Source organism: Motacilla alba, chromosome 13 (assembly GCF_015832195.1).
Source record: "Motacilla alba alba isolate MOTALB_02 chromosome 13, Motacilla_alba_V1.0_pri, whole genome shotgun sequence".
Taxonomy (NCBI): Eukaryota; Metazoa; Chordata; class Aves; order Passeriformes; family Motacillidae; genus Motacilla; species Motacilla alba.
In genome coordinates, this window is record NC_052028.1 from 17,844,152 (window position 1) to 17,858,117 (window position 13,966).

At 57.1% G+C, this 13,966-nt stretch overlaps 1 protein-coding gene across 1 annotated transcript; it reads right to left on the reverse strand.

Annotated features, from left to right (window-relative positions):
* Positions 1 to 9,418: 9,418 nt before the first annotated feature.
* GRXCR2 (glutaredoxin and cysteine rich domain containing 2) lies at positions 9,419 to 13,966 on the reverse strand. Its single transcript, XM_038150322.1, has 3 exons — positions 13,616 to 13,966; positions 11,174 to 11,389; positions 9,419 to 10,179 (listed from the first exon to the last, which is right to left on the reverse strand). Exons 1-3 carry the CDS (start codon positions 13,964 to 13,966, stop codon positions 10,000 to 10,002), a joined length of 747 nt encoding a protein of 248 aa, XP_038006250.1. The 3' UTR covers positions 9,419 to 9,999.

Sequence of the window (13,966 nt, forward strand, 5' to 3'; positions counted from 1 at the left end):
TGTGCTGCAGGTGCCACATCCACCCATCCCCATGTGAGTGTCACTGTGCATTGCTCCGGGCTGAAATCCCACTCCTGCTTGTCCAGCCAGCAAGTGCTGGATCCCAGTAGCTCCAGGGACTGCTGGGGAGGGGACAGTGCTGTGCTGAGCACACCTGGCCATCCTGGGCAGGGCAGGTGAGTGCCCCGGTGCCCAGGGCAGCTCTGGAGGCAGCTGGGCCCCCGCAGGTGTGGGAGCTGCAGCCACAGCCAGCAGCCTGCACCCCGTCCCTGTGCAGGTGGCACCGAGAGGACAGGGACAGCACACCGGGGACAGGGACAGCACACCGGGGACGGGGACAGCACACCAGGGACAGTGACAGCACACCAGGGACAGTGACAGCACACTGGGGACAGTGACAGCCCCACGGGAGCTCCCTGAACAAGGGCACCAGCCAGTGAGCAGCTGCAGGGTTTAACATCCCCAGCCACAGGCATCCACAGCTGCAGTGCAGCTCTGGCAGCCCCAGAGAGGACGGAGGGTCCCAGCAAACTCCTGAAACAAAGCAGTTGAAAAAGCCGGAGGAACGTGGCCAGCATCCCGGTGTGGGCTTTCAGAAATGCCCGAGCCACAAGGAATTTAATTTTTTCTGAAGGTACTGTGTTTTTTCCTAAACACCCTCAGAGCTTTCTGAAGTCACGTGGACCTTGCTGGACAGCCCTGCCACGCTTCCCAGGGAACAGCACCAGGAAAAGCAACGACAAATTACGAGAGACACCAGGACAAAGTAGGCATTAATGGGGTTGACATCAGCTGGAAAGAAATCCTTTTTTTTAAGGACAGTCACATGTATCACATACCTGCTCATTTCAAAGCTGCAGGAATTAGAAATTCCACTCTGAGCCTGCCATAAACGTGCTTGCAGACATTGCTGTGCTCCCCTCTGCCCCAGGCATGGTCTGCAGGCCAAGCCCCGTGGCAGCTCACAGCAGACACCCGCAGAGGAGAGGGAAGGGAATGCTTTGGGAAGGAGCACGCTCCACGCCAAGGGCTGGCCAGCAGGAGGGAGCTGATAATATTTAAACTTCTGTCCAAGCATCTGCTGGTGGACACGAGAGCACAGCAGAGGCTCTGCCTCGCCTGCTGTGCAGAGCAGTGGGCAGCCTGCTCTGGCTGCAGAGCAGCACTGAAAATTAATTTCCAGCAATTATTTGTGCTCTGGCCAAAGAACCCGGCCTCGTGTGTGAGCAAGCCAGAGCAGAGCTCCAGGAGAGCTGCAGCTGCCGCTGCAAATGCATTCAGGGGCCCAAGACATCTTATTCAAAGACTCGCACTCCGAGCACTCAAAAAGCAGCAAAAAGCCCTTTCTGAGGGTCTGGGCCTGCAGCAGCAGCCCTGAGCAGGCACAGGGGCTCCCAGTGCCCAGCTCTCCCCAGGCTGGTGCTCCCAGCTCCCCAGCCTCACAGAGTCCTCACTCGCAAGGACACATCCTGAGTCCGTGTCTGACAGGGAGCTGGCAGAGCTGTATTGCTGTTCTGCTAAGTCAAGGCTCTTTTTCCAAGTAGGTGTCAGGTTGGGGTTAGGTTACCAGCCTGATCTGGGGAATGGAAGAATTATAGCTTAAAAAAAACCATAGGCTAGACTCAGTTCTCAGTATGTGGGCAGTGCTGCTGGCCTCAGAGCCAGGACTGAGGGTTCTGGAGGGCACATCGGCCAGATTATCCCAAAGGGGAGCCCTCAGCTTCCTCAGCCACTCCCAAGGGCCACACAGACCCTCCGAGGCTTGGGGAGCTGCTCAGACCCTGCGGGTCACCTCACCCTCGTGCTTCCCCTCCTGCCCTGGCAGCCAGCCCGCCCAGGGGAGGAGCAGAGGAGCCAATGCCGAGCAGCTTTGTGCGGGGCAGCACAGCCCACCCTGGGCCAGGCAGCCGGGGAAGGGCCCGGACTGCTCCTTAGCAGCTTCTCTAATTCCTTAAAAAAACCACCTGAGGAAATGGGATCCTTTGAAACAAGATAAACCACAGCAAAGCATGAAGGTTTTACAACTTGACTAAATTACCTCTCTTACAATCTCAGGAATTACATTCTGGCACATTGCAGGTCTCCAGTACATAATCCCCAAATGCAGACCCGATGAGAGAAGAGAATCAGAGGGGAAGAGTCACAGCAGCATATATTACCATTTCTAAAATAAAAACAAAGAACTGGGAGACTTTACAGCGCAGCAAATGCACAAGCAGGAATGCTGGCTAATTACAGAGCACTCGGGGAAGATTCCTGGGGTTTTTTAAGCGTAACCCAGTGTGGTGCTGCTTTGCCAGCGGGGCTGCAGCGGGGCTGCCAGGGGCCTCAGGAGGGAGCCTGCACCCAGCAGGGCCAGCCAGGAGGACACCTGTATCCAGCCAGGAGGGCACCTGCACCCAGCCAGGAGGGAGCCTGCACCCAGCAGGGCCAGCCAGGAGGGAATCTGCACCCAGCCAGGAGGGAATCTGCACCCAGCAGGGCCAGCCAGGAGGGAATCTGCACCCAGCCAGGAGGGAATCTGCACCCAGCAGGGCCAGGCAGGCCCCTCGCTCAGCCCAGGGGACAGGCGCTGACAGCCCCGGGGTGCCCGGGCACTGCAGCAGTGCCAGCCAGGCTCTGTGGGGACAGCAGCCCTCCCCCAGCCCAGGCAGGCTCTGGAGGGACCCCCGGAGACCCCTGCTCCTGGCAGAGCTGGGTGGACAGTGGCTGGGGGGAGCTCAGTGGCCAGCCCAGCACACAGACTGAGCTTTGGTTCCATCCTGCCCCCAGCCCAGCTGCTGTTCCCAGGCCTGTTCCCAGGCAGGCAAACGCTGCACGGGATTCACAGAGCACTCCTGCCTCGCCACACACTTTTCCTGTTGAGTTGGACTCAGTGACAAGGACAAAACTATCTATTAGGAAACAAATTACAGTTATTTAGTACTTCTAAAAAACGGCTGGCTTTTAGAATCACTTTGCCTTTTAATATTTAATGACCCAGATCAAGAACAGAGCGCTCCCGGAGGAGCAGCCAGCTGGCAGGCAGCCCAGGGGAGAGAATTCTCTGGGATCATGGAGCACCTTCTGGAACAGCTGCGTTCGGTGGGATCTGGGAAACCAGACTTGGAGGGCTTTGGTTCCTGAGCTGGAACAAGCACGTCACGGGGGTAATACCACGGAGCATCCCCACGAGCAGGGAGCGGAGGAGCGCGCTCAGGAGGAGCAGCTCTCAGGAGGAGCAGCTCTCAGGAGGAGCAGCTCCCTGGCCTGCAGAGAAGGGCAGCACCGGCGAGGGGCTCCCAGCACCCTCGCTGACAGCTCACCCGCCCACAGCACAGACCTGGCACGGGAACCACCTCCAGACCAAAAGACACCTCTAAATGCACGGCAGAGAATTTAGGGGCTAAAACTCTGGGGACTGAAGCACTGGGGACTAAAAATACAATGCCTGAGAGCTGCTATTTCATCCCGGATGAGTATTTGGTTGCAGTTCCTGTAGGAGGAAGAGGGTGGGTTGTTTCCCCCCGGGTCCTACAGCACTTGTTTCCCACGTGGTGCCACAAGTGTTAACTCATCCTAGACGTGGAATGGGCTGCCGGAGGGCACCATCCTGGGTAAGAAAAGCATGCACAGAGCAGGACTGCTGAGGAGGAACACTCTGCTTGGGAGGGTACAAAGCTCTGGCGAGGAATGAGACACAGAAGGGACCTGACTCCCCCGTGCAAAAGGCAATCAGCATTCACCTGGATGACAAACTGCACCGTGAAGCACAAGATAATTTAGTGATCCCAGATAATACCAGAGCATTACTGCGACTCCCATACTAATATGAGTGCCAGGCTGAAGAAATGCTGCCATCAGCCTGGTCTGAAAGAAAGCACAAAGCTTCAGGGAAATTGCGTGTTAAGGCTAACTCAGTTACGTAGTGCAATTATGATGTGCAAGCACAGGTGCTCCAAAACTCTGAGAGAACAAAATTCTGATGTAAAAGGAATCTCGTGTTCTGAGCTAAAAAGGTTGACAACTCCAGAAAAAAAAACTGTTCAATAAACCTAGCTCTTCTGGTTTTTCCTGCTGCAGAACACAAGCTGATTTAAAAAGCACAAGGTTTTCGAGGCCTGTTCTATACCAAAACTGGAGGCTTCTCCACTGCGTGCTGCTTGGAAATGGCAGTAGGGGCATAATTACATTATCGATGTGACTGGCTCTCTGCGAGGCCCAATCGCGTGAAACAAAGAGCCATTTACATAGATCTTTCACTAAATAGCAGGTTCCATTACCCAGTATTTAAACAGAAATAGACTCCATTTCCTACCCGTAACTGGGAAAGAAATAACATTACAAGTCTGCGAGCGATGCAATAGTGACTGGGGGAGGCGAAGAGCCCCTAAACCCGGTGCCCAGGCAGGCACAGCCACCTGCACGGTCCCGTTCCGCGGGGCGGGATGGACTGTCCCCCCGGTCCCCCCGGTCCCTCCGGTCCCCCCGGTCCCGGAGCTCCGGAGGCAGCGCAGCCCCGTGCCTGTCAGTGCCGCTCGCCCCGGGCACGGAGCGGGGGCAGCCGGAGCCTCGGAGCCCCCAGCCCTCCACACCCCGCTGTCCCCGCTCTCCCCGGTGCCCCGCTGTCCCTCTGTCCCCGTGTCCCGCTATCCCCTGTCCCCGTGTCCCTCTGTCCCGTGTCCCTCTGTCCCCGTGTCCCCCTGTGCCCTGTCCCTCTGTCCCCGTGTCCCGCTGTCCCCCTCTGTCCCCGTGTCCCTCTGTCCCTCTGTCCCCGTGTCCCTCTGTCCCCCTCGGTCCCCCGGCACCTTCCGGGCAGTGGCGCCACCGTGTGGCCATCCCGCAGCGCCGCAGGGGGACCGGGAGAGACCCCAGGACAGACAGACAGACAGACAGACAGACACCGGGGGAGAGAGACAGACCGGGAGAGAGACAGACAGACAGACACCGGGGGAGAGAGAGAGACTCACCTGGGGAGAGAGACAGACAGACACCTGGGGAGAGAAAGAGAGAGACTGGGGGAGAGACAGACAGACACCTGGGGAGAGACACCCGGGGAGAGAGAGACACCCCGGGAAGGATGAGAGACATCCGGTGGGGGAGACCTGGGGAGAGGCACCCCAGGAGAAAGACTGAGGAGAGACACCTCGGGAGAGAGACACCCCAGGCTCAGGCACCCCCAGCCCTCAGCAGTGCCCAGCCCCACACGCCATCCCTCAGCATGCCAAAGCCTGGGAAACAGGGACTGGTATCCCCACACAGAGTGCACACTTCTCCTAAAATCGTTAATGAGCTCCTGTGATAAATTTCTTTCCAGAATGGTTTGCTTTTTCCAAGGAGTTTTCTCCTCCATCGCACTGATGGACCTAAAGCAACCACAGAGCTGACTTTGCCTGTGACCCACCCATAAGTCCAAATTATTTTGCCCACCCCACTGCTGGCTTTGGGTGTCTCCAGAAGCCCTCAGCATCTCAGCCTGGGCATCCCAGCGGTTCCAGGGCCATTCCTGGGCATTACTCGAACCAGAACCAGCAGTGCCCCACTTGCAAAAACCCAGCAAATAAAACTACACCAAGAATCCCTGCGCCCTCGCCCATCGCCCAGCAAACACATGGACAGTTTTCCACGAACAGCACCGAGTGGAATCGATCTCGTTGGTCGTTATTCCGAACCCAGGGAGTTCAGAGCCCGCGCACCTTTGCTGGCTGGAGCCCGTGCCATCCTTTCCAGCAGGTACCAGCGGCGTTTCCCAGAAGTTGTTGCAGGGAATCACCGGGCTGCACCGAGTTCTGCAGCACAGAGACATCGCTGCAGCTCACACACAGCAGTTCGTGTAAAATCAAAAGATTTCAAAGCAATGAAGGCTGGGTTTGCATGTAGATCAAATGTAGCCCACATAAATCAAAACGACAGCCTCAAAGACTTGCAAAAATAATAATGTTTAAATTCATAACTATTCCAATTCTTTCCTTTTTAGCTGCAGGGAAATAAGGCAGTGGTAGTGCAAATTCAGCTAAAGCTTTCCGGATTCCTCCACTTGTTTTCTGCTTTGGAAGGGTGGTGGCTGTGAATAAATGTAAATTAAAAACCCACTGCACACATTAGTCACTGTGATAAAGATTGATAAATACAAAACCCTTTCACATACGGATGTGCGTATTTCAAATACAGATCAATTCATCACACATGAACGAAGTGTTTTGTTCCTGGATCATGGGCTCACTTTACAATGACCCCTGCAACCAATTAAAGGCCACCCAAAAAATACCCAAACCCCAGAGTGGCGCTTTCCACTGCCCAGGGGAGCTCTGTGCTCCATCCCCATGGACCACAAGCTGCTGCAGATGCACAAAACCCCCAGCTGAGGCCACACGTGGGATTGCCGTGGGCCAGGAGGTGTCTCGGCACTGACACGGCCTTGAAGAACCCCGGCAGCTTTGGCTCTGGTGTCTCTGGGAGCTTGTCTGGTCACACCTTCCCACCCTGATTTGCAGCACAACAACATTCCAGGGCTCCGCCTGCAGAGTCTCGGCAGGGAGAAGCAGGGCAGGAGCCCTCGAGTCAGCTCTAACCACGGCCTTCATTAGTAACTCTGGGAATCTCCTCCTCAGCGCCGCTATGCTGGGTTGGAGCCGTGCAGCACGCTGCCCAGCTCCAGCAGGATGGTTTGACCCCAGCCCTGCTCCCCGCTGCCCTCAGCCCCACTGCCCAGCTCCAGCAGGATGGTTTGACCTCAGCCTCGCTGCCCAGCTCCAGCCTTCCCTCCTGGGACACACGGACACGGGAACGATCCCCTCTGAGCTCCTGCTTGGGCTCAACCCTTCACCACGGAGAGCACCAGCTCTGCCTCTCCTTTCGCCGTGATCTGCCGGGCTCTCGGGAGAGTCAGCGAGGGGAGGCCCTGAGTTCTCTTTTCGAGGGGAGGTCCTGAGTTCTCTTTTCGAGGGGAGGCCCTGAGTTCTCTCTCCCAGTTGGCTCCGAGCGTTCCCCCGCCTCGCAGAGCACATCCATCCTTCGCCATGGTGTGGCAGCCAACACCAGCCGCTGAACGAGGCTGCCCGAGCCGGCAGACGCTCGGCTCCGGAGTCCTGCTGCAGGGCCAGAGAAGAAGTGGCTGCGTTTTTTGCTCTTGGGTTTGTTTTTTGTATAGAGAAACCCTTAAACGCCTTTTTGTGTGCTCCTGTTCTGAGGCAAAACAAGAACAGCTGTAGGAAATGAACAAAAAACATGAGAAATACACTCCAGAGGAAGCATCTCTGCCTGCACTGACTGCTCAAAGTCCTGGCAGTTGCAGAGGTATTTGGGTTTTTCCTTTGTAAAGGGATCTCACATGCAGGAGAGTTTGGGGTTCGGTGCAGGGTACACCACCACTCCAGGGGTCTGCTTCTATTGTTGAGCCATTAAACACCAGAAAAAAAATACGTGCTTAATTAAACCAAACCCACATTTTTTAGAGAATCCTGTATTCCATTCACCGTTCTCATCAGAGACACTTCAGCTGACCCCGCTGAGATCACATGCAGAAGCCTGGTGAGTTCAGCAAGCCCAGTGTCATCTTTCCAGGCTTTCAGCAAACAGGAAAAACTTGTTATTTTTCAGCAGAGGCGCAACACGTCACCTTCCCCTCCTACCCTGACCCACGAAGCAATCCAGACTGTAAAGATGTGACAGTTTTTGAGGAAAGGTCACCCAGCAGAAGCCGCGGTCCGGCGGGGGGATGGCAGCAGCAGGAGCCAGGCTGCCCAGGGCGGGTCACGGTGGCGCTGCCCGAGGCCGGGGGGCTCAGCTGTGCCCGTCAGGGCTGGGCCGTGGCCAGAGCCACACCTGTGCTGCTGGGCTGGGGGCAGAGCCAGGCTGGAGCGGGGCACCTGGGGCCCAGCCTGTGCCCTCCACCCCGTGCCAGCAGCCCAGAGGGCAGGGGGGAGGGATGGGGGCTCTGAACGCAGCAGGAGTAGCACCAGCAGCCTGTGACAAGCCCATTGCCTCAGCACTCAGCTCACCAGGATGCTGTAGGAAAGTTCAAGCTTTTGCCATGTGAAATAAGAGAAATAAACCATTTATTGGGTAAAGCAAGCCAGCATGTTACCAGAAAGGAAAGGAGTACATTGGAAGCTGGGGAAGCAAATCCCTGCTCTGCTTGGCCCGCGGCCCCCAGGACACTGGAACCTGTGGGCTGGGGCTGAGCAGGGGCAGAGCTCAGCTCCTGGCTGCAGGCATCACCCCTGGGACATGTCCCCAAGATGGGAACAGCTGACACAGCCAGGAGGAGTGACAGCGGTTGGGAAACATTATAATTACCAAAGGACAATAAATATTGATCTTATAAGTGCACATTTGTGTTTAGTTTTACTGTAAACAGTATCAGGCAGTTTTGCATTTTTTCTTATCTTTAGCCAGCAAACTCTCCAGCAAGCCCAGCAAACTGAGATCAAACTGGTCGTGTTTGAGGGAAGGGATCTGCCTGACAGCAATTTCTGATCTGGGAAGTCTCACCTGCCCTCAGTGATACCCCTAGGACAACATTTTTGACATTGCAGATACGGATATGGTGGATGAAACTGATCAAGCATCTCCTGTAGATTGATGCACTTTTGAGAAAAGAAACCCTCAGTACCCACAGCACAATTTCAGCAGAAGACATGGAACTGTGGGAGCTAGAACAGTATTATTTTGAATAATTTGAGTACTGCAGAGAAACTTTGTGACCCAGCACAGGGAAAGAGGCACTTGGCCATGAATGACCCTGCCTGGGCGTGCAGCCTCAGCGTGAAGCACCAGGGAGCAGCCTCTGACTCAGCAGGGTCTCAGAGCCAACAGGGGAGTTAAGGCTGCACTGACACCACTCCTGAATGCAAAAAGGAATAAGTTAATGCTTTAGAGGAAAAAAAGACCCTTTCCCCTGTTTGGCTGAGGCTCCCACAGCAGAGCCCTGTGCTCTGTGCACCAGGGGCAGCCTGCAGAGGATCCCAGCGTTGCTTCATCCCGCTAATTAGCGTTTACCTGCTGCAGATTACAACACGGGGTTAGCATTGAGCAAGAGCTGTCCTGCTCACCCTCAGCCTGGTCCCGAGAAGTGCTGAGTAGCATTCAGGGGAGTTTTAATTCAGCCCTTCCTTGTAGGGAGGCTAAAACTTAATAATTTCTATTTAGAATAATAAATTCACATACACTTTTTTTATACCTCCAGGTTTGGGAAGGGTTTTCGGCTCCCGCCATAAATCAGACCCCAAAGGAATCCCTGTGTCACTGAAGCAGGTGTCAGATCAGCAAAACCTCGGGAATGCTTGTGACCTGCAGGGCACAGAGACAGAACTGCATCGGCAGTGCCACTGCTGGTGTGCAGCAAGTTAAACCCAGAGAGGCACTGGAGCACAGGCCTGGCTGGAATCCCCTGGTACCAGCTGGCACCACAGTGACTGCACCTGCATGGGACAGAGTGATACCAGTACTGACTGCAGCTGCACTGGTACTGCCCACACACCTGTGCTGGTACCGCCTGCACGGGTACTGCCTGCACTGGTATCACCTGCACACCTGCACTGGTACAGACTGGTCCCAGTACTGACTGCAGCTGCACTGGTACCACCTGCACTGGTACTGCCTGCACACCTGCACTGGTATCACCTGCACTGGTACTGCCTGCACTGGTATCAGCTGCACACCTGCACTGGTACCACCTGCGCTGGTACTGCCCGCACACCTGGCAGGTACTGCCCGCACACCTGCAGGCGCTGCCGTGCCCCTCTCCTCTGGTGTCTCCCCGTGGTCCCCGGGCCGTGCCGGGCAGAGGCCCCCGGGGCAGGGCGGTGCCAGCGCGGGCTCCAGGGACCCCCATCCCCGCGGGTGCGCCCGCTGCGGGCGCTGCTCGGGCTGTGCCTGCCCTGCAGCGGGGCTCGGGGCGCGCTCACCCGCTCAGCCCGGCCCCAGGGCAGCCCGGAGCGGAGGAGCAGCTGCGCAGCCCCGGCGGGATGTGTCCGGAGCGCCTGTCCCGCTGGGAGCCCCCCGGCAGCCCCCGGCCGCTCAGGCGGCGCACACCCGGCACGGCTGCAGCCCGCTCTCGTCGCACGCCGGACAGCGCAGCGCCCGGTACGACTCCCGGAATCGGTTCGCCAGCATCGAGAACTTGCTTCCGTGGCACAGCTCGCAGGGAGCGCAGCCCGAGCCTCTGCACTGGGAGCAGCCGCGTCCAGCATCGCCCTCCTGAAGCAGACAGCAGAACGGAATTTGTTAGTGGGTGTGAGATAACAAAGTCGGGGACATTCCTGAAAGAGGGAGGTTCTCTCTCCCGGTCTTTGCCATCTCAGCTGCTCCTGACACGCCGCTCCGCCCATGACGATCAGTTCTCCACAGCGAGGGCTTGGACAAAAAGGCTCCCACATGCTTGGGGACAATTTGTGGCTACTGCTAGAAAAGTAGAAGTTAATGTGACTGGGCTTACAACCCTCCAAACTCATCTTTTTCCTCTGCACACCATCCTCCTGTCATTTCTTATCACACCATTTCCACTCTGCAGCCTCAGGTTTGAGCCACGCTTCATTTCTTCAGGGATTGCTCGTCACCCTCTCTGCCCAAATCCCTCCTCGCCAGCATGCACTCTTTCTTTTGACCTGTCCTTTGTGCCTGCCTCTCTCCCGCTGTGCCAGGCAGCCTCTTCCAAATCCCACCTTGAAATTCCTGGGAGCAGCAGGGCTGCGGTGACCCGCGCTCAGATCCATGAAACTGCATCAGCTCCGCGTGACACATTAGGCTTTGTGGGATCAAATCGTGGTCAGACTAATTGGGATCCCGACCAACAAAGACTCCCCCGTGAGAAAGCAAATGTAAGGCACAACCTTATTTCAGCTGATACTAAAATTTTAGCCTGAAGCAGTCTCAGCCACAGAGCAGCTGTGTTTAGCCTTGTCAGGCTGCAGAAACTCCGGCCTGCTCTTATCCCACGGGAGGGGTGGCAAGGGATGGAGCCCAGCCAAGCTCTGTAAAGCCAGCCACCTCCAGGGAAGAAACCAGTGGGAGACATGAGCACCCGGGGCCAGCCCCGCTGTCCCCAGAGCAGGATCTCAGCAGGGCTGGTCGTTATCTCCTGAGGGAAACAGAGTGGTGCTGTTTATCCAAACTTACCTGGGAGCCAGAAATGGATGGGGCTCGGGTGGTTTGACCAGGGTTAAGGGGGAAAAACACTTTCCTTTTCTCTTACCTGCATGTGCTGGGTGCAAGTGACCTTATTCTCCACGTCTCTTTTATGGGCACCACTGAATCGTTCTTTCTTCTCCCGGTACACGAACGTCCAGTCATTTATTCCCTCGGTCTGGATGATTCTCCTCATGAGCTCTTTCTGGTCCATCGGCGCACGGATGATTTTCAGGTTATTGGTGTAGATGATGATCTTGCCAAAATCTACAACTGAGGAAGTCTGAAGAAGGAGATTGCCAGTGTCTCACCAGCATAAATTCACTCCGCAAACACTGAAGGTCCCTGAGCTTCCAGAAGAGTGTCCCCTCCACCAGGCCAGCTCCCCTGACCACCCCCAGAACATTCAGCAACTTGGTGGAGGTACGCCCAACTGAGTGAATTTGTATTTTGTTTTCCTAGTGATTTTAAAGCTAAACTTGGTCAAACACTTCCCTGAGAGCAGCACTTTGCTGACCCGGTCCCTCCTCCCTGGTGCCATATGGAGTTACTGGGGCCGATTGTTTTACACTCTTCACATTTCAGACACTCAGTGTGTGTGTCAAGGAGCCATGCAAAAGGAGACGTTCTCCTAAAAAATGCCCCGAGTCACATCAGCTGCTGTGGCAGCCGCTGCTCTCCTGGCAGTGGGGCACCTGCTTCCCCGTGGGGAGGAACACGAGGGGAGGCAGGTGAGCACAAGTCCTGCCCCCCTGCAGAAGGTGAGAGCCTGGTGTGTGCCACAGACACGGCGTCTCCAAGCCCCAGTGCGTGCTGATGCAGCACAGGCTGGTCCTGGACAGCGTGGTTACTCCAGGTATCTGTGGCTGGGGACTCTGGGGAGGGAGAGGAGCGTTACCCAAGAATGCAAAACAAATTAACGGGTTGGATAAGATCACAGTGGTGCGCTGTCCTTGGGCAGGAGAGATTCATCGTGGTCTGGTGTTTTCAGGCAAACTGCATGTCCAGTGTGTCAACGGGTCGAATGTCAGCCACCTGGGCTTCCCAGCACAGCTTTGATGAGCACCGGGAGTTAACAGACTTCCAGCGTGTTCAAATCAAGGCCACAAATGTATTTACACATATTGTGCATGTACTGCCTCTTTATGAGGACTAAAGAAGCACCTCTCTATCAGTGGCATTAATTATATGTTAAGAAAATAGCCAGTGGAACTAAGCTGGGGTTGTCAAAGTAGCCAAAGGGGAATCCTGGCTGCCAGGGAATGCAGACACCTGGTACCCTGATGGCAGCACTGGCTTCCTGCCAGCCAAAGTCACACGACTTTAATATTTTAAATATGTCTCATTAACTTAACATCCTCCTTACATCTGACTGGTCTACATGCAGTAGGATTCCTGTGTACAGATATCAATGTGTATGGAAATGTTCTCTTTGACTCTGCCCAATGGACAGATGCAGACCAGGACTGGGAGAAGCCAGAGCACAGCTGGAGCACAGCTGGCAGATGCTGCGCCCTCCTGCAGACCCTGAGGATCCTGCCACGTGTGGCACATGCAGCACACAGGATTCCTGGAACAGCAGTTGGAGAGTCACAACCACCCTTTCCACGTCCTGGCCTGAGAGAACAGTTTTATGTGGGTGAGGCTGCAGTGTGAGGCTCCTGTCACCACGTCCCTCCAGGCAGGATTTACCCGAGCTGAGCCCAGAGGGGGACAGCCACGGGCAGCACTGACCCTGCGGAGGGTGACAAGGGACAGGACAGCACTGACCCTGCAGAGGCTGGCAGGGGACAGGGCAGCACTGACCCTGCAGAGGGTGACAGGGGGACAGCCACGGGCAGCACTGACCCTGCAGAGGCTGGCAGGGGGACAGCCACGGGCAGCACTGACCCTGCAGAGGCTGGCAGGGGACAGGACAGCACTGACCCTGCAGAGGCTGGTGGGGGACAGGGCAGCACTGACCCTGCAGAGGCTGGCAGGGGACAGCCACGGGCAGCACTGACCCTGCAGGGGCTGGCGGGGGACAGGGCAGCACTGACCCTGCAGAGGCAGTCGCTGGACAGGGCAGCACTGACCCTGCAGAGGCTGGCAGGGGACAGGGCAGCACTGACCCTGCGGAGGCTGGCAGGGGACAGGGCAGCACTGACCCTGCAGGGGCTGGCAGGGGACAGGGCAGCACTTACCCTGCAGAGGCTGGCAGGGGACAGGGCAGCACTGACCCTGCAGAGGCTGGCAGGGGACAGGGCAGCACTGACCCTGCAGGGGCTGGCAGGGGACAGGGCAGCACTGACCCTGCAGAGGCTGGCAGGGGACAGGGCAGCACTGACCCTGCAGGGGCTGGCAGGGGACAGGGCAGCACTGACCCTGCAGGGGCTGGCAGGGGACAGGGCAGCACTGACCCTGCGGAGGCTGGCACGGGGACAGGGCAGCACTGACCCTGCAGAGGCTGGCAGGGGACAGGGCAGCACTGACCCTGCGGAGGCTGGCACGGGGACAGGGCAGCACTTACCCTGCAGAGGCTGGCGCCGGGCTGGCAGTCGCTGGGCAGGGGCACGCTGCCGGCAGGGAGGAGCCCGTGGTGCTGCTCCTCCCGCAGGATGCTGATCCTCCGGGCGGTCAGCGCCGTGGGCCAGTGGAAGCTGGGCTCTGGCAGCCCCCCGGGCCCGCAGAGGGGCTCCTCTGGCTCGAAGCTGTGGCGCAGGAAGCGCCGCGAGTGCTCCTTGGCCGGGGGCTCGAGCTCCTGCCCGTCCTCGTAGACCTGCTTCAGCACCCGCCCGCTGTACGCCGAGGAGATCCGGAACCGCACCTTGCGGGGCCGCCCCTCGTGCCGCTGGCTCGGCTTCTTCGGGGGCTCCTCCAT

Bases quoted from the DNA above. Each gene is read 5' to 3' on its own strand.
- GRXCR2 (XM_038150322.1), bottom strand. From the start codon at position 13,966: ATGGAGGAGCCCCCGAAGAAGCCGAGCCAGCGGCACGAGGGGCGGCCC. The intron at 11,390-13,615 runs GTAAGTGCTGCC...CTCCTTCTTCAG, and splicing joins CCGGCGCCAGCCTCTGCAGG to ACTTCCTCAGTTGTAGATTT. The intron at 10,180-11,173 runs GTAAGAGAAAAG...TGTCTGCTTCAG, and splicing joins CTTGCACCCAGCACATGCAG to GAGGGCGATGCTGGACGCGG.